The 20,190-nt window shown below is 31.9% G+C and overlaps 3 protein-coding genes and 1 long non-coding RNA gene across 6 annotated transcripts; 2 read left to right on the plus strand and 2 right to left on the minus strand.

Annotated features, from left to right (window-relative positions):
- The first annotated feature begins 989 nt into the window (after positions 1-989).
- Positions 990-2,146, plus strand: LOC103872140. Of its 3 annotated transcripts, XR_004457831.1 has the most exons (3): positions 995-1,199; positions 1,286-1,426; positions 1,627-2,146. It is a non-coding gene; the product is annotated as an uncharacterized LOC103872140 (long non-coding RNA). The 3 variants fall into 3 exon arrangements; XR_004457830.1 differs by having other exon boundaries at positions 990-1,426; XR_004457832.1 differs by lacking the exons at positions 995-1,199; positions 1,286-1,426 and adding an exon at positions 1,445-1,536.
- A 220-nt stretch (positions 2,147-2,366) lies between these two features.
- On the plus strand, positions 2,367-3,541 carry LOC103872139 (cytochrome b-c1 complex subunit 9). Its single transcript, XM_009150488.3, has 3 exons — positions 2,367-2,626; positions 2,770-2,817; positions 3,281-3,541. Exons 1-3 carry the CDS (start codon positions 2,522-2,524, stop codon positions 3,329-3,331), a joined length of 204 nt encoding a protein of 67 aa, XP_009148736.1. The 5' UTR covers positions 2,367-2,521; the 3' UTR covers positions 3,332-3,541.
- Positions 3,083-10,800, minus strand: LOC103872138 (F-box/FBD/LRR-repeat protein At3g52680-like). Its single transcript, XM_033290866.1, has 4 exons — positions 7,193-10,800; positions 6,237-7,102; positions 6,021-6,158; positions 3,083-5,920 (listed from the first exon to the last, which is right to left on the minus strand). The coding sequence occupies exons 2-4, from the start codon at positions 7,074-7,076 to the stop codon at positions 5,609-5,611; spliced, it is 1,290 nt and encodes a 429-aa protein (XP_033146757.1). The 5' UTR covers positions 7,077-7,102; positions 7,193-10,800; the 3' UTR covers positions 3,083-5,608.
- Positions 10,801-12,105: 1,305 nt separating this feature from the next.
- Positions 12,106-19,993, minus strand: LOC108870344 (F-box/FBD/LRR-repeat protein At3g52680-like). The gene is made up of 5 exons (XM_033290361.1): positions 19,728-19,993; positions 13,689-19,539; positions 12,733-13,598; positions 12,518-12,655; positions 12,106-12,417 (listed from the first exon to the last, which is right to left on the minus strand). Exons 3-5 carry the CDS (start codon positions 13,570-13,572, stop codon positions 12,106-12,108), a joined length of 1,290 nt encoding a protein of 429 aa, XP_033146252.1. The 5' UTR covers positions 13,573-13,598; positions 13,689-19,539; positions 19,728-19,993.
- Between the last annotated feature and the right edge of the window lie 197 nt (positions 19,994-20,190).

The raw sequence follows: 20,190 nt of genomic DNA on the forward strand, positions 1-20,190 counted from the left end.
CTTGGAATTTGTTGTATCAACCATTTTTTATTAAATATCCTTAATAGATTTGAAACTGATAGAAACTTTGATTTAGCCAAACCACTTAATCTTACAATACTAAAAGCGCTTAACCCTCAAATTCTAAGCTATCCACGTCAGCAAAAACAAAATCAACCAATTAGATGCCCCTAATTTGCCACGTTACATCCTCTTTATCGACATGGGCCAAATGTTTTGTCTTCTAAAATTTGGTTGTGGCCCATTTCAGACCCATGTTACATTTTCCGACGAAACCCATGATTTCCTTCTTCAGTCAATAGTCTCTTACGATTTCTCTCCATAGCCATTGTTCCATTCTCTCGAAATCTCCGTTACTTTGCAGTAACTATCCACTCTAAAATCATTGATTATGCTCTTTACACCTTCTTACAAGATGTATCCTCTCACCTCCTTTTGTTTTCCTCCTGTATGATCTATTTCTCGATTCTTATATATACCGTATTCTACGACTTCTTCAGTCGAAGATAAAGCTATGTCCATGAGATCTGCTAAGTCCTCCGGAATGTCTTATGTCGCTGTGTATTTCCCCAACATCGGAATCAGAACTAGGCTTCTGGTTAATCCGTTTCTGGGAGACGATAAGCACAGCTAAAGGTGGTTTGCTTATTGGCTTGGAGCTTCTCCTTACAGGCAAGCAGGTATCAGATTCTTTACTTCTTCTTCTATTGATCCAAATCAATCTAGGCCACCACTTCTTGATTTCTTGATTACTTCTTAATCGTCTTCGCAGAAATGGCTATGCACAACTCGAAATCTACAGCATCAATACCACAACAAGATTACTTCAATAACATCTTCCCCTGTTTGTGCGAGACTTTTTGGTTTTCAAATCCACCGGATTGGTCATCAGACTCTACCTTTCTTCTCATTGAAAATTTATTGGTTTATATTTTTTCTCCCGTTCTTAGTGGTTTGTAAATTGGTCGTTTCATCGCTCCAATGTCACAAAGAAACTATTCGAATTTACATTTCTTGCCACTACTCACAGATTTCGCAGCTGCGGTTTGGACTTAGCTGCAACAGTTATCTTCTTTTAAAAAAAACAGATGTGATCAAGTCAATTTTTTTCAGGCATCCAGATGATTATTAACAAAAAAATTGTTTGAGCTGGAATCTGAACTTCGTGTCCTGGAAAGCCTCTGGCAGCTGAAACTGGGGTAAGATTTTGTATTCTTTTATCTTTAACTTGGATGGGGGCAACCAGAGGTATTATTTTGTTGTTCAAAGAGTTGAATCCAAACAGTCTTTAGGAGAAGAAGCAAAAATTTACCTGAGAAAAGTTATACAACAGCTTTCTGTGTAGGTTTTTTTCTTATATGTTGACATAAATACGTAGGTGAAACTCTGAACACCTGAAGAGGGCGATTTATGTACATTTGAATCTGTAAGTTGCGCACACCTTGCTCCTCTTTAGTATTTGCATGTTTAAGAAATTCAAACTGGCTTGAAGTTGACTGTTTACAAGTCTCTTTAACCTCTGTAGTTACTGTGAAGGTTTGTTGCTGAGTTTATTGCATAGATTCACTTTCATGTATGGATTGTTTCAACAAACCATCATTAAGACGCTGTCTTGGCTACCCGCAGACAGATTGAGAATTCACTTCCAAACTCAAACGAACAGCAATGCTCTCTATTCAGAGATCATGTGGAGAGATCCCAGAGCTTTTTACACAAATTTCTATCATGGCCGCTGGAACTGGAAGCACTGCTCTTTTCACTGTGATTTGTAGCTTGCTTCAAGGCGTGTACCCTTTTGCGCAAACAAGTTCTTCAACGCTGGACTTGGTTTCAGTTTGCTCATACTGCTTTGGGCTGTGGATAGACTCGGGAGGTGATTACTTCGTGCATACTTCTTCCATGGGTAAAACAACACTAAACCCTAAATACTAAACACTAAACTCTAAATCTTTGGATAAACCATAAACCCTAATGTTTAGTGTTTTTGATTTAGGTTTTAGGATGTATCCAAGGATTTATGCTTTACCCAAGGATTTAGAATTTATCTAAGGATTTAAGATCTATGGTTTGGTGTTTTGCCGACTATGTTAAAAATATTTAAAAAGTTTTTTTTTTTTTGCAGTTTGTACTATGTTTTATGTATTTATGTATTTTTGCTTTTTTATTTTATTTAAAAACATAATATAATTTGAAAATATTTTGTACTTTATATTGAATATAAAATATCAAATTCCTATTGGTTGGTGGAATAATTATATTTTAAAAAGATTGTCATGTCATCTAACCAGTGTTGCGAAATGCAACCCATTGGACTTCAAGTAACAATGTATATGGGGAATTGGGGATGGGCTATTAGGCCCGTTGGGCCTTTCCAGGTACGAAGTAGTCAAACGAAGGGAGAATCTTTTTCAGATTATTCCCATCGTCTCTTTCTTCACCCTCTCGCCATTGTTTGTAGATCCGCTTTTTCCAGACCCTAAATCGATCACCGATACGTAAGAGATCAAACAAAGGGTTAGTCATGGCAAACCAGAAAGGCGCTCTCGAGGGATTCTACAGACTCATCATGCGCCGTAACTCCGTCTACGTCTCCTTCATCATCGCCGGCGCTTTCTTCGGCGAAAGGGTTAGACATCTCAACTTTTCTTTTCTTTTCTTTTCTTTAGTTTATTTTATTATTTATGTGCCGGATCTGCTTTGTTGTCTGTGAATAAACTTGGTTGGATAGAAATAAGCGATCTACAAAGTTTGCAACTTTATCATGTGCAGGCTGTGGATTACGGTGTTCATAAGCTCTGGGAAAGCAAGAATATTGGGGTATGTTATGTTTTTTTATTCTGTCTTTGTCTTGTGCTTTGGTGTAGTTTCGTGATGCTCCAATCTTGTTTTGATTAATCGGTTGAGCAAGTATGTGAATCTTACTTGGTTCCTTTGTTAATTAACTTTCGATTATCTGCTTCATCTTAAGCTTGACTGTGATGATGATAATACAGTAATTAGCCCATCTTGATATGGAATGATCAAGTTTCTGCTTACACCTCTTTTGTTTCATTCTACCATCATATTCATCGTCTCCGGTCTCTGTTTCTTTTTAGTTTTACTGGTTACTAGGTGAATGCTTATTTTAGAGTAATAAATCTCTGGTTCACCTTCTTTTTTTTTTTTTTGTAAAACAAGGTTATATATCTGCTGCTAGGTAGTTAAATCACATAACTTCGTAATCATGTTTCTGTATAATGTCTATGTACATAATCTTATTTTATTGTTTGTCATGGTGCAGAAACGGTATGAAGACATATCTGTGTTGGGTCAAAGGCCAGTTGAAGAATGAGAGTTCTCCTTTTTAAATCTCTGCTTACTAAAAGAAAGAAATGGAATTTTCCATTGTTGTTTTTTCACTCAGAAGTCTCCATCTTTTGTTCAATAAATCATTGCTATGATTTTCCATATTTTCACCTAAACCGCTATTTGGTTCTGATTAGCTGATTTTTTGCATTGTTGAATATGATAACATTCATCATACTTCGTTTCATTTCCTCAATTGGATTCTAAAAAAGAATGAAGATTATGCTTATATGAGAATAATAACCAGAAGGGTCACGTGCAGAGAGAACTTAAAGGCTTTCCACTAAGCTTTGGGGAAAATGTTAAAGATTAGATTTTGACCATCTTTTTGTTTTTTTTGTTCAACAGATTTTGACCATCTCTGCAACATAAATCACTTAATTTGTGCTCCAATACTTTCTAAAACAAATGCATAGGCAGCACACTCCTGAACAGCATCATCTCCCGAACATTATTTTATTTTCTACTCGGTACACACTTTATAATATGGTTTATGACAATAAAGTAAGTTGGAAATTCAATTGATATAGTTTATACTAGGATTAGACCCACGCCCTGCGCGGGGCGGGGTGAGATAAATATAAAAATGATATATAAAAATGAATTATTAAAATTATGAAACTGTATTTTGCATTTGTATAATATAAAGTGTATTATATAGAACTTAAAAGTATATATTTTATAAAAGGGAAATATAGTGGACTTTATGTAATACACATTAACTCTTAAAATTGTTTGTTTAAATTCGTTTTATCTTTGGTGTATAAAATAAATATATTTTGTTGGGTTTTATTTCATAATTTTCTAAAATAAAAAAGAAAATTAATTTTTCTTTTTAAAAAAAATTCAAGTTGCATGAAAGAGGGTAAGAGCCACAAAAATAACATGTTTCCTAGGTTGATCTTTTAATTTTAAAATTTTCCACAATTTTTATTACGATTGAATAGAAACCCATATAGAATACTTAATTATATTTTGAGCCTTTTAAAAAGATTTTATTTGGGTTTTTGTGACAAAATTATAAGCCCAAATGTTTCTGACCCATAAGTTGTTATTTTGTAATTTAGCTTGGTCTCCATTAGGATGCTTGGAAGATGTGTTGCGAGGTAGAGGTCATATTGATATGGGCATACTGGTGAATGCGATTGTGGAGGCTAGTAGGAGTCATAGGAGGAGGCGTCATAGAGTTTCAATTAAAGAGAATTGGTCACAAGAAGAAGACATATCGTTATGGAAGAATGAAAAAGGAAAATACAAGAAAAGGTTCTTGACAAGTGAGACGTGGAGTTGTATCAGAGAGAAGCACCTATTATGTTCTTGGTCTTCGGTTGTGTGGTTCAAACATGCTACCCCGAAGTACTCCTTTGTGACTTGGATGGCGATGCGGGGTAGACTATCGACGGGAGATTGGAACATTAATGTTGATGCATCATGTGTTCTGTGCCAAGAACCATTGGAGACTGCAGATCATTTGTTTTTCAAGTGCCCTTTACTCAGCGCATATATGGGAAGCCTTAATGAAAGGGGTGATGGAGAGTCAATTCACTATGGAGTGGGAAACGATAACTAGTCTTCTCAAACTGGAGTAAGGTTAAAATCTTTGTATCAAGATACATACTGCAGTCGACAGTTCATGCTATTTGGATGGAAAGGAACCGAAGGAAACACAATGAACTCCCGTCTCCAAGTGTGGTCTTGACTAAGAGACCGGACAAGAACATGAGAAACAGATTCACCACTTTGCAAAGAAGAGGAGATAAGGAGTTGGCTGAAGGAATGACATTTTGGTTTGGCTCTAGATAGACTTGAAATTCTTTGAGTTCATAGATTAAAAAAGGAGGAGAGGTTTATAATCTTTAGCTTTGGTCACACATGATGTAAAACAGTCTTTTTTTCTTTGAATTAAATTTAACATTCAATTCAAAAAAAAAGGTGAAACCTCTATAAATTAATAATGTTTGGACTACACCAAAACTATAATTTTTTATTAATTTAAAGAGATATTATTTTATCGATATACTAATTGAACCAAAAGCTCAATTTAGAACTATAAAATTATATTATTTTATAGAGATTTTTAGTGTATATTAATTTATAGAGCATTAGTTTAAAGAGGTTATACTGTATATAAGAATGCATCATCATAGCAAAATCAAAAGCAAAAGGAATAAAATTGAGAAAGCTGTTTTAAAAAGTCTAGAATCACCATATTTTGTTCACTCTCTATATTGTAAGTATAGCAGAGTCCAATACATAATAAAAATCATTCAAACTTGAACACAAGGTGGCATGTATTAGAAGCCTTCAGCACACCATCCAATTTTTTGCGCGTCCTACATCTCTGTTTCAACTTGTCAAGCTGGCCCGGTTCAATGGGACCTGTAGAGAAAGTCGCATTCTTCAACCCTCTTGCATTCTTTAGAAGATATGTAGCCACTTCTTCTTCCTTTTCTCCTTTCCAATCGTATCTTCTCCACACAAATGTCTCTAGATGTGACAACAAACATTCAGGGACAGACTTTGGCTTATTCCATTCCCAGCCGAGAACATGATAGTCAGGATTAATCCAATATTTCTGTAACCAACGTGAAAAAGAGTAGTAGTCAATGTATATATCATCAGTATTAGACCATCAAAAATAGCTAGCTGAATAATAAAACAATAAAATTTCTTACACCAACGAGCTTCAGAACTTGTAGTTTCGGTGAATGTTCGAGCATCCACGTAAGTAGATCATACCAGCCTGGTTCATGCGTATATATCTGTAGATACACCAGTTGATAGAAGATACATCCAGTAGGAGGATATATAGTCTATCCATGAGACGAAATTAATAACTTATACATATAATGAGATAACCAAAAAAAAAGAATGGAACATAAAAAAGTTACCATCGAAGTTGATACATTCAAGACAAGACGTCTGACTGAAACGAGAGATTCACTGATTACATTAGAAACGCTACCAATATATGCCGCCACCAGGCCCGGTGCATTCAGAGAAAACTGTGGACATCCTAAGTATCCAATCTCTAAGTATTTCAAAGAAGGAGTATCTATCACATATCCAACGAACTCGTCCTCATCATTGTCATCATAAATTTTTAATATCTGCAAAGAAGGGACTTTGATAGTGAAAAATTTCACACTGTATTCACAAGATCGTTCCACAACGAGTTCTTCAAGTCTAGGACAGCCAGATAAAAGGTTACAGATAGAATCATCGTTTGTGTAGAACGCATGAATAAGATGCAGCGTTTTAAGAGACTTCATCGAACCCGGTGCAGGGATATCTACAAGAATCAGACTTCCGAGTTTCAAAGTCACTAGTGTATCACAAGTACACAAGCTACTCGTAAATATGAACTCGTCGACCTCGTATGGATAGATGAGAAATTCGAGTACCAATGTACGCAAATGTAGAGCAAACGCTGTTTTAATCCAATGTACAACATCTACTGCATCAGCTTTATCTGATCCAAAGCTGAGATGAAAACTATCTAGAACCTCAGCTTCATATGAAAGGAGATACTTGTACACAGTCTCTGAAAATGTTTGGTGTTCACTCTGGTAGTCCTCAGAATTAAACTTCAGTTTTGGCACCGACTTCCAACGAGACTGCCATTCTTTAGACAAGACACTCGTTGACACGACAGTTTTTATTGGAACTAAAGAAAGGATTTTCAGAATCAAATTTTCATCCAGCTGACCGATATTCATCTCTTCAGCCATGACACTTCTCTTTGGAAAAAAATTTACTACAAAAAAAAAATCAGAGAGAAAAATATATTGATTTAAGCGTTTCAGTTGGTATCAAAATTCAAAACTCTTTAAACAAAGAAATATACCTTTTTCAATGGCTGTTGCTAGTAAAATCCTTCAGATTAATGCACTGCTATTTGAAGATATTTTTACCCAAAAATTGGCTTGCACAAATCAAATCTAAACAAGTAAAAGACTCCAATTATTAAGATTTCATGTTGTCAATTGCAGATTTTTTTTTCAGTTGGTCGTCTCTGGACATATAACATATTTAAGACGAACCATCGGTATCTAAGCAGAGAAAAAATTGGAAAAATCATTCATGGCTCTGATACCATAAAAAACTTAAAAAGGATGAAAAGATTTGAAGAAAATTATTTAAGATTTCTTTGTATTTATTTAGTTAGATTCGAGTAAATTGTTATATATATATATATATATATATAAGTACAAAGAGGATATATGTCAATGCCAACTCAAGATTCATGATCCGAGAGTAAACCATATCTGTTTGCAATCTTCGTTTGATGACGTGTTTTACTCGTACTCGTTATACTAGTTTTGTGTGGATAAGATGTTATACTTTTGGTCAATGTAACCGTTGTAGATTTTAAAGAAAATAATCTAATTTTACATTCTTATTTATATAGTTAGATTCGAGTATATCGATTTATTTACAAAACAATATAGAAAGATGACATGTGTCAATTCCAATTCAAAGTTTATAATTCAAGAGTAAACATAAATATTTTGAAATATGTGTTTGATGAGGTGTTTTTGTCGTACTCGTTGTACTAGTTTTGTATGGATAAAATTGTACTTTTGGTCAATATAACCATTATTAATGTTTATTGGGCTTTTATTTTTTTGGTTAACCCACTTTGCATTTCTGATGATGAATTAGAATTTCTTGATAAAGTGGAGGCTTTTGGTTATAGTGTTATTATAAAATTTCACATTTAAAGTGGGTGGATAATTCACCCCCAGTTTGAAGCATAAAGAGATGAACATGTGAGACTGTGTGGATTGTCCTTTTTAGACCATGAAATGATACGGGGCCAAGAAATATACATAAACCATCATCAATAGATCTCATTGCTTCCTACATCATGTCCAGTTATTATGGACTCCAAATGTTGAGTCTAAATCTGAAGAGAAGTAGAGTTTCATTTTCACCATACTTTTTATACAAAGAAGTACTTTTTCTAGAGAGAAAAGTCTTATATCAAAAGATGATGCATTTTATGACAAACAAAAATTGATGGAAACTTGTATATATCTTTGATGTGATATATTGAAGATTTCCTGCTTAGCTTCAAAAGTAGGTAGGATCCGAGAAGAGGTCATCCTTATTCTTAAGAATTACTTGATTGAGCTTTTGTACTTTTGATCAATGTAGTTGTTGTTGAGTTTGTGTGAGTCATTAACTTGTTCGAGTTTTGTTTTTTTTAGTTCTCCTTTTTATGTTGATTTAAATATTTTTGATTGACTAGAGGCCATTCTTTTTTTTGAATAAATGTTAAATTTTATTCATCCAAAAAACTGTTTTACATATGATGTAACTATGAGTTAGAATGATAAAGAAAGTATAAACTCCTCTTTACATATCATCTTGTTCCAAACCAAATTCTAAGGCCCTCCTCCATCTTTTGATCACCCTGGCGCCTAATGGTAGATAATCTGTTCGTCACAGTCTTATCAATTGTCTTTATCAACAGACTATATGGATGTTGCTGCTCCCCATGCCTTCTCTTATTTCTTTCCCGTTTAAACTAGATCACGTGGTGGTCAAACGTACCGACTTTCCGAAGAACATTTCTGCATGTCCATGTTTAATCTATATGGGAGAAAATACAACCTCTGGTTCTTGCTTTGAATCCGTCCAAACATTCCTACTTGGAGGAATATGAGTCAGGTTCACGGTCTCGAAGTCCTCCTGTAGTCTATGGAACAATTCAATTTTCGATGCGAATGCTGGCCAATCCATCGGGTTCGCAGTCATATCCAATAGATCTAATCAGTTTGTCTGGAACCGGATCGAGGTTATCCTCATGTCTCTCATGCATGGAGTTGCCCATAATAAACTTTCCATCTCTGAGAGGCTTCTGTTGCACACCCGTAATCCGAAAGATTCGAACCCACCCTAAGCCACTACATTGCTATTATCAATCAATGAAGTATCAATTTGGCAGGTACATATCGAAATATCCAAGGGGGCACTGTCTGAACCTCTGAAGTAGGAGGGTCCTCATGATCCTTGTCCTCTTCCTCTTTTTCTTTAGCTTTTCTCCAAGATTCCGCTTAAATGGATGCAAGTTGAAGAGTGTCAATTGGGAAAACATAGACTACATGTATTTTACTTATGGACTCGAACCAACCCGAACATGAAAGGGATCAAACCGAACTGAAAATTATTAAATACCTAGTCGGACTAGTTAGGAACAACTGTCTAGGACTCGAAAGATCCGGACCCGATATGCACTAACCAAACCAGACCCAAAGATCCGAATGTCCAAATCTATCTACTTCTCCAAATTAAAGTTTAAAATAAATTATATTTTTGATTAATTTTGTTATTTGCATTTAGGTTGATTGTTACATTAGATATGTAAACATATTTTATCAATATTATGTATAACTCAATACATATTGTTTTAAGAACAAAACAGAAAAGATCTAAGATGTTCTATTCAAATTAAAATAAATGATTATAAAGATAATAATCTGAACTCTTTTGCATTATATATATATATATATATACAAGAACTAAATTGTAACATTAATTAATATATTTTTTTGCTAATTAATATGTTTCGAGTCATCTCATAATTTATATATAGAAAAATAAATAAAATATTATTATAAAATAGTATATTAATATTTTAGTTAGATCTTTGATTTTGGATATAAGAAACTGGATTAATTTAGTTACTAATTTTATGAGTATATTTAGTTATATATGTATATATATTCTTGCAATTTTGAATTAAAGTATAATTATTTTTTTATTTTAATTAAGACAAATCAAATTATTTTTATTTATCGTATTAGTTTTATTTATCGTATTAGTTTAGTTCTTCATTTATGTACAAGTATATTTTGTAATATTATAATAATTTGATATATGCTGTTTTTTAAAGAAATTATTAGAAAAAAAATGACCTGTGATCAATATAACATTTCATAAATGAACATTACTGATAAAATTTTGAAATCTAATGAGCACATATCGGTATTTACAATAATGAAAATACATCATAGTTCTAAGTAATTATATATAATAGATTTATTAAAAGGCAAAGTGAAAATTAATTTAAAATAAGCTAAAACATGAGAATTCCGATTTGTGAGGGTAATTTTACTAGGTTATATTAGGTTCTACAAACATAAAGCAAAATAAATCAGACTAATATTAGGCTAAGAGTAAATTTAATATTTTATAATATTTTGTTCACAAAATGTATCTATATTCTACAGTTGTGCTATTTTAAAATATTTATATAATTATTAGATAAAAATATGCTAATAGTAAAAAGTGTTTTAGTTTCCTTTTTTAATATTAAAAGAAATACCAAATTTTATTTTTGTGATTGTTTATACAAATCATATTATATACGTTAATTAAATTTTGTAGATACTATTTTATTTTTTTTTAAATTATAATATATTTATAGTCAACTAAAAAGTATGCAAAAAATAAATAAAACATCTCCATATTACTATTTATAATTCATTTTTAGTCAATTAAAATATTTTAATTTTCTGTTATTTGATTATTTTATGTAATCTTGTAAGAAAATATATAGATATATAGAAAATATTTTTATTACTTTGAAAATATATTTTAAAATGCTTAAAATTATGTTTTAAAGGGAAGATATTTATGGGAAATTGCCACAAATACCACATTCATAGTACCACTTTTCATGTTTACACTAACCACTTTTACCCTCACCTTTAATGAAGGATAAAATACAATTATACCCTTAGGGTTAACTAATCTAGACTTAGGGTTTAGAATTGAGGGGTGGGGTAGGGTTTTTAAAATGTGAAATTTATGAATAACAAGGGCATAAGAGTCTTTTGCCACTTAATGAAGAAGATATTTTTGAAAATGTCTCATTAGTGGTGGTAAAAATGAAAAGTAATACCATAAAAGTGGTAAACATGTAATTTTCCCGATATTTATTTTCTTAATATCAAGACTATTTTTATTTATCTTCTTTTTTTATGAAATCACTTATATATAAATATATTCTCGTTTCATTTAAGAAAAAGAAAGATATAAACAAAATATTTTTATTACTTTGGAATATATATATATATATCTATATATATATAATGTTGCTTAAAATTATTTTTAATATATCTTAATGTTTTTCTTAATATCAAGATTGTTTTTGTGAATTTTCCTTTTTATTAAATCAAATATATATATATATGTATTAAAATTTTTATAAATGATTCTGTTTTATTATATATGTTTTTTTTAAAATAAGAAAAGGAATGTAAATTATATGAAATAAATTTTTGTAGTGATGGTATTTAGATACAATATTTTTCAATCCATTAAGAGTATCTTTTCATCGTAATAATTTACGTGAGCACGACACATATGAAAATGCTTTCTCTAATAATATTATAGAGATATTTTGATAATGTTGTCAATCGTCAATATAATATACTCTCCGTTTCATTTTAATTGATGTTGAGAAATTTTTTTTTATTTCAGATTAGATAATGTTTTCAACTATTTTGCAAGAAGTTAATGTGATTTGTTGTTAGTGATTAATCATAAAACATAAATATTCAATTTATTTCAAAAAGAATGGAAAGAAAATATATAAGAATGCATCATCGTAGCAAAATCAAAAGCAAAAGGAATAAAATTGAGAAAGCTGTTTTAAAAGTCTAAAACGATAACCGATTAAGCTAGAAGCGCCATATTTTTATCACTCTCTATATTGTAAGTATAGCAGAGTCCAATACATAATTAAAATCATTCAAACTTGAACACAAGGTGGCATGTATTAGAAGCCTTCAGCACACCATCCAATTTTTTGCGTGTCCTACGTCTCTGTTTCAACTTGTCAAGCTGGCCCGGTTCAATGGGACCTGTAGAGAAAATCGCATTCTTCAACTCTCTTGCATTCTTTAGAAGATATATAGCCACTTCTTCTTCCTTTTCTCCTTTCCAATCGTATCTTCTCCACACAAATGTCTCTAGATGTGACAACAAACATTCAGGGACAGACTTTGGCTTATTCCATTCCCAGCCGAGAACATGATAGTCAGGATTAATCCTATATTTCTGTAACCAACGTGAAAAAGAGTAGTAGTCAATGTATATATCATCAGTATTAGACCATCAAAAATAGCTAGCTGAATAATAAAACAATAAAATTTCTTACACCAACGAGCTTCAGGACTTGTAGTTTCGGTGAATGTTCGAGCATCCACGTAAGTAGATCATACCAGCCTGGTTCATGCGTATATATCTGTAGATACACCAGTTGATAGAAGATACATCCAGTAGGAGGATATATAGTCTATCCATGAGACGAAATTAATAACTTATACATATAATGAGATAACCAAAAAAAAGAATGGAACATAAAAAAGTTACCATCGAAGTTGATACATTCAAGACAAGACGTCTGACTGAAACGAGAGATTCACTGATTACATTAGAAACGCTACCAATATATGCCGCCACCAGCCCCGGTGCATTCAGAGAAAACTGTGGACATCCTAAGTATCCAATCTCTAAGTATTTCAAAGAAGGAGTATCTATCACATATCCAACGAACTCGTCCTCATCATTGTCATCATAAATTTTTAATATCTGCAAAGAAGGGACTTTGATAGTGAAAAATTTCACACTGTATTCACAAGATCGTTCCACAACGAGTTCTTCAAGTCTAGGACAGCCAGATAAAAGGTTACAGATAGAATCATCGTTTGTGTAGAACGCATGAATAAGATGCAGCGTTTTAAGAGACTTCATCGAACCCGGTGCAGGGATATCTACAAGAATCAGACTTCCGAGTTTCAAAGTCACTAGTGTATCACAAGTACACAAGCTACTCGTAAATATGAACTCGTCGACCTCGTATGGATAGATGAGAAATTCGAGTACCAATGTACGCAAATGTAGAGCAAACGCTGTTTTAATCCAATGTACAACATCTACTGCATCAGCTTTATCTGATCCAAAGCTGAGATGAAAACTATCTAGAACCTCAGCTTCATATGAAAGGAGATACTTGTACACAGTCTCTGAAAATGTTTGGTGTTCACTCTGGTAGTCCTCAGAATTAAACTTCAGTTTTGGCACCGACTTCCAACGAGACTGCCATTCTTTAGACAAGACACTCGTTGACACGACAGTTTTTATTGGAACTAAAGAAAGGATTTTCAGAATCAAATTTTCATCCAGCTGACCGATATTCATCTCTTCAGCCATGACACTTCTCTTTGGAAAAAAATTTACTACAAAAAAAAAATCAGAGAGAAAAATATATTGATTTAAGTGTTTCAGTTGGTATCAAAATTCAAAACTCTTTAAACAAAGAAATATACCTTTTTCAATGGTTTTTGCTAGTAAAATCCTTCAGATTAATGCACTGCTATTTGAAGATATTTTAACCCAAAAATTGGCTTGCACAAATCAAATCTAAACAAGTAAAAGACTCCAAATATTAAGATTTCATGTTGTCAATTGCAGATTTTTTTTTTCAGTTGGTGGTCTCTGGACATATAACATATTTAAGACGAACCATTGGTATCTAAGCAGTGAAAAACTCGGAAAAATCATTCATGGCTCTGATACCATAAAAAAAACTTTAAAAGGATGAAAAGATTTGAAGAAAATTATTTAGGATTTTTTTGTATTTATTTAGTTAGATTCGAGTAAATCATTATATATATATAAGTACAAAGAGGATATATGTCAATGCCAACTCAAGATTCATGATCCGAGAGTAAACCATATCTGTTTGCAATCTTCGTTTGATGACGTGTTTTACTCGTACTCGTTATACTAGTTTTGTGTGGATAAGATGTTATACTTTTGGTCAATGTAACCGTTGTAGATTTTAAAGAAAATAATCTAATTTTACATTCTTATTTATATAGTTAGATTCGAGTATATCGATTTATTTACAAAACAATATAGAAAGATGACATGTGTCAATTCCAATTCAAAGTTTATAATTCAAGAGTAAACCATAAATATTTTAAAATATGTGTTTGATGAGGTGTTTTTGTCGTACTCGTTGTACTAGTTTTGTATGGATAAAATTGTACTTTTGGTCAATATAACCATTATTAATGCTTATTGGGCTTTTATTTTTTTGGTTAACCTACTTTGCATTTCTGATGTTGAATTAGAATTTCTTGATGAAGTGGAGGCTTTTGGCTATAGTGTTATTATAAAATTTCACATTCAAAGTGGATGGATAATTCACCCCGAGTTTGAAGCATAAAGAGATGAACATGTGAGACTGTGTGGATTGTCCTTTTTAGACCTTGAAATGATACAGAGCCAAGAAATATACATCAACCATCATCAATAGATCTCATTGCTTCCTACATCATGTCCAGTTATTATGGACTCCAAATGTTGAGTCTAAATCTGAAGAGAAGTAGAGTTTCATTTTCACCATACTTTTTATACAAAGAAGTACTTTTTCTAGAGAGAAAAGTCTTATATCAAAAGATGATGCATTTTATGACAAACAAAAATTGATGGAAACTTATATATATCTTTGATGTGATATATTGAAGATTTCCTGCTTAGCTTCAAAAGTAGGTAGGATCCGAGAAGAGGTCATCCTTATTCTTAAGAATTACTTGATTGAGCTTTTGAACTTTTGATCAATGTAGTTGTTGTTGAGTTTGTGTGAGTCATTAACTTGTTCGAGTTTTGTTTTTTTAGTTCTCCTTTTTATGTTGATTTAAATATTTTTGATTGACTAGAGGCCATTCTTTTTTTTTGAATAAATGTTAAATTTTATTCATCCAAAAAACTGTTTTACCTATGATGTAACTATGAGTTAGAATGATAAAGAAAGTATAAACTCCTCTTTACATATCATCTTGTTCCAAACCAAATTCAAAGGCCCTCCTCCATCTTTTGATCACCCTGGCGCCTAATGGTAGATAATCTGTTCGTCACAGTCTTATCAATTGTCTTTATCAACAGACTATATGGATGTTGCTGCTCTCCATGCCTTCTCTTATTTCTTTCCCGTTTAAACTAGATCACGTGCTGGTCAAACGTACCGATTTTCCGAAGAACATTTCTGCATGTCCATGTTTGATCTATATGGGAGAAAATGCAACCTCTGGTTCTTGCTTTGAATCCGTTCAACCATTCCTACTTGGAGGAATATGAGTCAGATTCACGGTCTCGTAGTCCTCCTGTAGTCTATGGAACAATTCAATTTTCGACGCGAATGCTGGCCAATCCATCGGGTTCGCAGTCATATCCAATAGATCTAATTAGTTTTTCTGGAACCGGATCGAGGTTATCCTCATGTCTCTCATGCATGGAGTTGCCCATAATAAACTTTCCATCTCTGAGAGGCTTCTCTTGCACACCCGTAATCCGAAAGATTCGAACCAATTTGATCTTTAAAGCCCCACCCTAAGCCACTACATTGCTATTATCAATCAATGAAGTATCAATTTGGCAGGTACATATCGAAATATCCAAGGGGGCACTGTCTGAACCTTTGAAGTAGGAGGGTCCTCATGATCCTTGTCCTCTTCCTTTTTTGCGTTAGCTTTTCTCCAAGATTCCGCTTAAATGGATGCAAGTTGAAGAGTGTCAATTGGGAAAACATAGACTACATGTATTTTACTTATGGACTCGAACCAACCCGAACATGAAAGGGATCAAACCGAACTGAAAATTATTAAATACCTAGTCGGACTAGTTAGGAACAACTGTCTAGGACTCGAAAGATCCGGACCCGATATGCACTAACCAAACCAGACCCCAAGATCCGAATGTCCAAATCTATCTACTTCTCCAAATTAAAGTTTAAAATAAATTATATTTTTGATTAATTTTGTTATCTGCATTTAGGTTGATTGTTATATTAGATATGTAAACATATTTTATCAATATTATGTATAACTCAATACATATTGTTTTAAGAACAAAACAGAAAAGATCTAAAATGTTCTATTCAAATTAAAATAAATGATTATAAAGATAATAATCTGAACTCTTATGCATATATATATATATACAAGAACTAAATTGTAACAATAATTAATATTTTTTTTGCTAATTAATATGTTTCGGGTCATCTCATAATTTATATATAGAAAAATAAATAAAATATTATTATAAAATAGTATATTAATATTTTAGTTAGATCTTTGATTTTGGATATAAGAAACTGGATTAATTTAGTTACTAATTTTATGAGTATATTTAGTTATATATGTATATATATTCTTGCAATTTTGAATTAAAGTATAATTATTTTTTATTTTAATTAAGACAAATCAAATTATTTTTATTTATCGTACTAGTTTTATTTATCGTATTAGTTTAGTTCTTCATTTATGTACAAGTATATTTTGTAATATTATAATAATTTGATATATGCTGATTTTTTAAAGAAATTATTAGAAAAAAATGATCTGTGATCAATATATCATTTCATAAATGAACATTACTGATAAAATTGTGAAATCTAATGAGCACATATCGGTATTTACAATAATGAAAATACTTCATAATTCTAAGTAATTATATAAATTAGATTTTTTAAAAGGTAAAGTGAAAATTAATTTAAAATAAGCTAAAACAAGAGAATTCCGATTTGTTAGGGTAATTTTACTAGGGTATATTAGGTTCTACAAACATAAAGCAAAATAAATCAGACTAATATTAGGCTAAAAGTAAATTTAATATTTTATAATATTTTGTTCACTAAAGGTATCTATATTCTAGAGTTGTGCTATTTTAAAATATTTATATAATTATTAGATAAAAATATGCTAATAGTAAAAAGTGTTTTAGTTTCCTTTTTTAATATTAAAAGAAATACCAAATTTTATTTTTGTGATTGTTTATACAAATCATATTATATACGTTAATTAAATTTTGTAGATACTATTTTATTTTGTTTAAATTATAATATATTTATAGTCAACTAAAAAGTATGCAAAAAATAAATAAAATATCTCCATATTACTATTTATAATTCATTTTTAGTCAATTAAAATATTTTAATTTTCTGTTATTTTGATTATTTTATGTAATCTTGTAAGAAAATATATAGATATATAGAAAATATTTTTATTACTTTGAAAATATATTTTAAAATGCTTAGAAATATGTTTTAAAGGGAAGATATTTTTTTGTCATCAACTTTACAGACTCATGCAAAGGGAAGATATTTATTTTCTTAATATCAAGACTATTTTTATTTATCTTGTTTTTTATGAAATCACTTATATATAATATATACTCGTTTCATTTAAGAAAAAGATAGATATAAACAAAATATTTTTATTAGTTTGGAATATATATATATATATATATATATATAATATTGCTTAAAATTATTTTTAATATATCTTAATGTTTTTCTTAATATCAAGATTGTTTTTGTGAATTTTCCTTTTTATTAAATCAAATATATATATATATATATATGTATTAAAAAATTTATAAATGATTCTGTTTTATTATATATGTTTTTTTTTTTAAAAAAAAGAAAAGGAATGTAAATTTAAAATTTATGAAATAAAGTTTTGTAGTGATGGTATTTAGATACAATATTTTTCAATCCATTAAGAGTATCTTTTCATCGTAATAATTTACGTGAACACGACACATATGAAACTGTTTTTCTCTAAAATGAGCCTCATTGGTAATAAACCCTCTATAGTTGGTAAGGTAGAGTGTGTGTGTTTTGAAATGTTACTCTGGTTAGCAAATATATATTAATATATATATATATATATATACTAGGGGTATTCCGGCGCTACGCGCCGGGTTCGGATGTTGTTTTCTATTTTGAATTCATTTAGTTTTATTTTTCATTTGTTAGTTGTTAGTCCAATCGAGATAGAATTATTAGTTCTTGACAATTAGGAATTGAGAGCCTAGACCTAATAATGGATTTTGTGAGTGCATGTTAGGAGATCTCAGACATGGAATCCTTAGCTTTCGAAGGCATGTGAATGCATTTTTGATTCCTGCTGAGTGAAAATGTTAAAAGTTTTTGGTAATGTGGGAGATGCATTTTTTTGGTTTACGGTTTGTATGTATAAGGGATTTCTTTTTTTCTTTTTTGAGGTTCGTATGTATAGGAAATTTGTTTTTTTTTCTTTTTTGAAGTTTATTGGTTTATCCTAAACGGAAAGTTGATGGTTTATTGGTTTATTGTTTTGTGTATAAGTTTGACTGAATTTATTTTGTGAAGGCAACAATGGCTACAAAATTTACAATTCAATTATTAAATGTTTTCCAAGCGTAAGCGGCGTAGAGAGTTGAGTACTTGTTTTGGTTGGATTTGTTGGAGCTTGGAGTGCAAGTTATTGTAATAAAAGAACGTGTTGTAATAGGAAAATTCATGTAACATTTATGTCGTGATACTGGGTTAAAGCAGGGGAAGATGTACTGTTTTTTTGTTAGAGCAAATAAGCAGTTTTTTTATTTTTTTTAATAAAACGAAACAGGATACAAAGCATCTTCCTCACAATCACCTAAGTTGAATTCTATTTCTAGCTTCTTTTTTTTATCACCATAATGCAATTCGCAATGACTCTTTCTTACAGCTTCTAAGCTGCTGAATGCATGGCACAGCTCGCTGCAATAGAGACACATGAAGTCTCTCTTGACATGAATCATAATCCATGGTATAAGAGTAAATAAAAGTTAAGAAAATTCAAAGCTTTACAACAATGCTTAACTGACGAGTCCGAACCTTAAGACCGAGGTAAGTGAGAAGCCTTCTGGATCTTTTAGATACTCAACATTCGGAACAAAGAAACCATGGTGCTTATGCATGTCTGCATCATCTTCTCCACCAGCTCCCGAGCACATTCACTTAGACAAAGAATCTGAGGCCTCTTCTTCTTCCGCATCAGCCAGTTCCTCATCTGAATCTGCCTCCACCTACTCATTATCACTCTCCTCGTTATCCTTGTTCTTGAAACGGCAAGGAAGTGGCGTGACTATCGCTACATCCTCATCTCCGTTGCTTGTTGTCCCTTGTGAAACGCGCAAAACGTGGCTCCAAGACTTGCAATGCTGTTCATGAGCCTTGGAACTCCTGTAACCTTAACCGCAGACTCTGCAGGTGTAAAGCATAAGCCTTTCATCTGATTTGCCTTTCTCCATAGCAAGAGCATATTGTCTAGCCTCAAACAACTCTTCTGTAACCCCAGGAGCTCCAGCTTCCTAGACGTATTCAAAACCTCAACGATTCAGATGCCACACATCAAGAACAATGATAAAGTAAAACCATTTTGATGGAAAAATGATGAAAGTTTTTATTTTTTTCTCAGAAATTTTCATCTTATCTAAGCAAAACCGTTAGAGTAGAATTTTCAGACGAACAAATAATAAAATAGACAAAAAATATTGACCTTGCGCTTGAGATTGTAACTGTGCCAATCGGAGCTGTAATGAAGCTTTCGTTCTCGAATAACATGTTACACGCGTTACATGTTAAGCCCGGCATCTCAAGCCCTCTCGATCGATTCCAATGGCAAAAAGAAAGAGTAATGAACAGATCAGTCGATTCCAAATATAATCGTAGAACATACTTAAAACATACGAACCCGGCTGAAGCTTCTAAATATCGTTTGAGTCGAACTGTAGATCGGATCATCACTCTAACCTTCCGTGTGCTTTCATTGTGAAGGCCGCCGCTCAAGAGAAAGACAGAGGAAGGAACCCTAATCCCCTGTGGGTTTGTAAGGGGTCTACAAAATTTTGGGCTTAAATTAATAAAAGCCCAATTAAAATAAGGATGTAGAAACCCGGCAGAAAGCAAAAATCGAGAGTACCTTAATGTGTCGACACGTGGCGCAGAATGCCCCTATCTCC

This window comes from Brassica rapa, chromosome A04, assembly GCF_000309985.2.
Source record: "Brassica rapa cultivar Chiifu-401-42 chromosome A04, CAAS_Brap_v3.01, whole genome shotgun sequence".
NCBI classification, from domain to species: domain Eukaryota; kingdom Viridiplantae; phylum Streptophyta; class Magnoliopsida; order Brassicales; family Brassicaceae; genus Brassica; species Brassica rapa.

Excerpts from the sequence above, each read along its gene's own strand:
- LOC108870344 (XM_033290361.1), bottom strand. The coding sequence starts at position 13,572 with ATGGCTGAAGAGATGAATATCGGTCAGCTGGATGAAAATTTGATTCTG. Across the intron at positions 12,656-12,732 it reads TGAATGTATCAACTTCGATG|ACTATATATCCTCCTACTGG; the intron begins GTAACTTTTTTA and ends TCTCATGGATAG. Across the intron at positions 12,418-12,517 it reads AAGTCCTGAAGCTCGTTGGT|AAATATAGGATTAATCCTGA; the intron begins GTAAGAAATTTT and ends CGTTGGTTACAG.
- LOC103872139 (XM_009150488.3), top strand. The coding sequence starts at position 2,522 with ATGGCAAACCAGAAAGGCGCTCTCGAGGGATTCTACAGACTCATCATG. Across the intron at positions 2,627-2,769 it reads GCGCTTTCTTCGGCGAAAGG|GCTGTGGATTACGGTGTTCA; the intron begins GTTAGACATCTC and ends TATCATGTGCAG. Across the intron at positions 2,818-3,280 it reads GGGAAAGCAAGAATATTGGG|AAACGGTATGAAGACATATC; the intron begins GTATGTTATGTT and ends GTCATGGTGCAG.
- LOC103872138 (XM_033290866.1), bottom strand. The coding sequence starts at position 7,076 with ATGGCTGAAGAGATGAATATCGGTCAGCTGGATGAAAATTTGATTCTG. Across the intron at positions 6,159-6,236 it reads TGAATGTATCAACTTCGATG|ACTATATATCCTCCTACTGG; the intron begins GTAACTTTTTTA and ends TCTCATGGATAG. Across the intron at positions 5,921-6,020 it reads AAGTTCTGAAGCTCGTTGGT|AAATATTGGATTAATCCTGA; the intron begins GTAAGAAATTTT and ends CGTTGGTTACAG.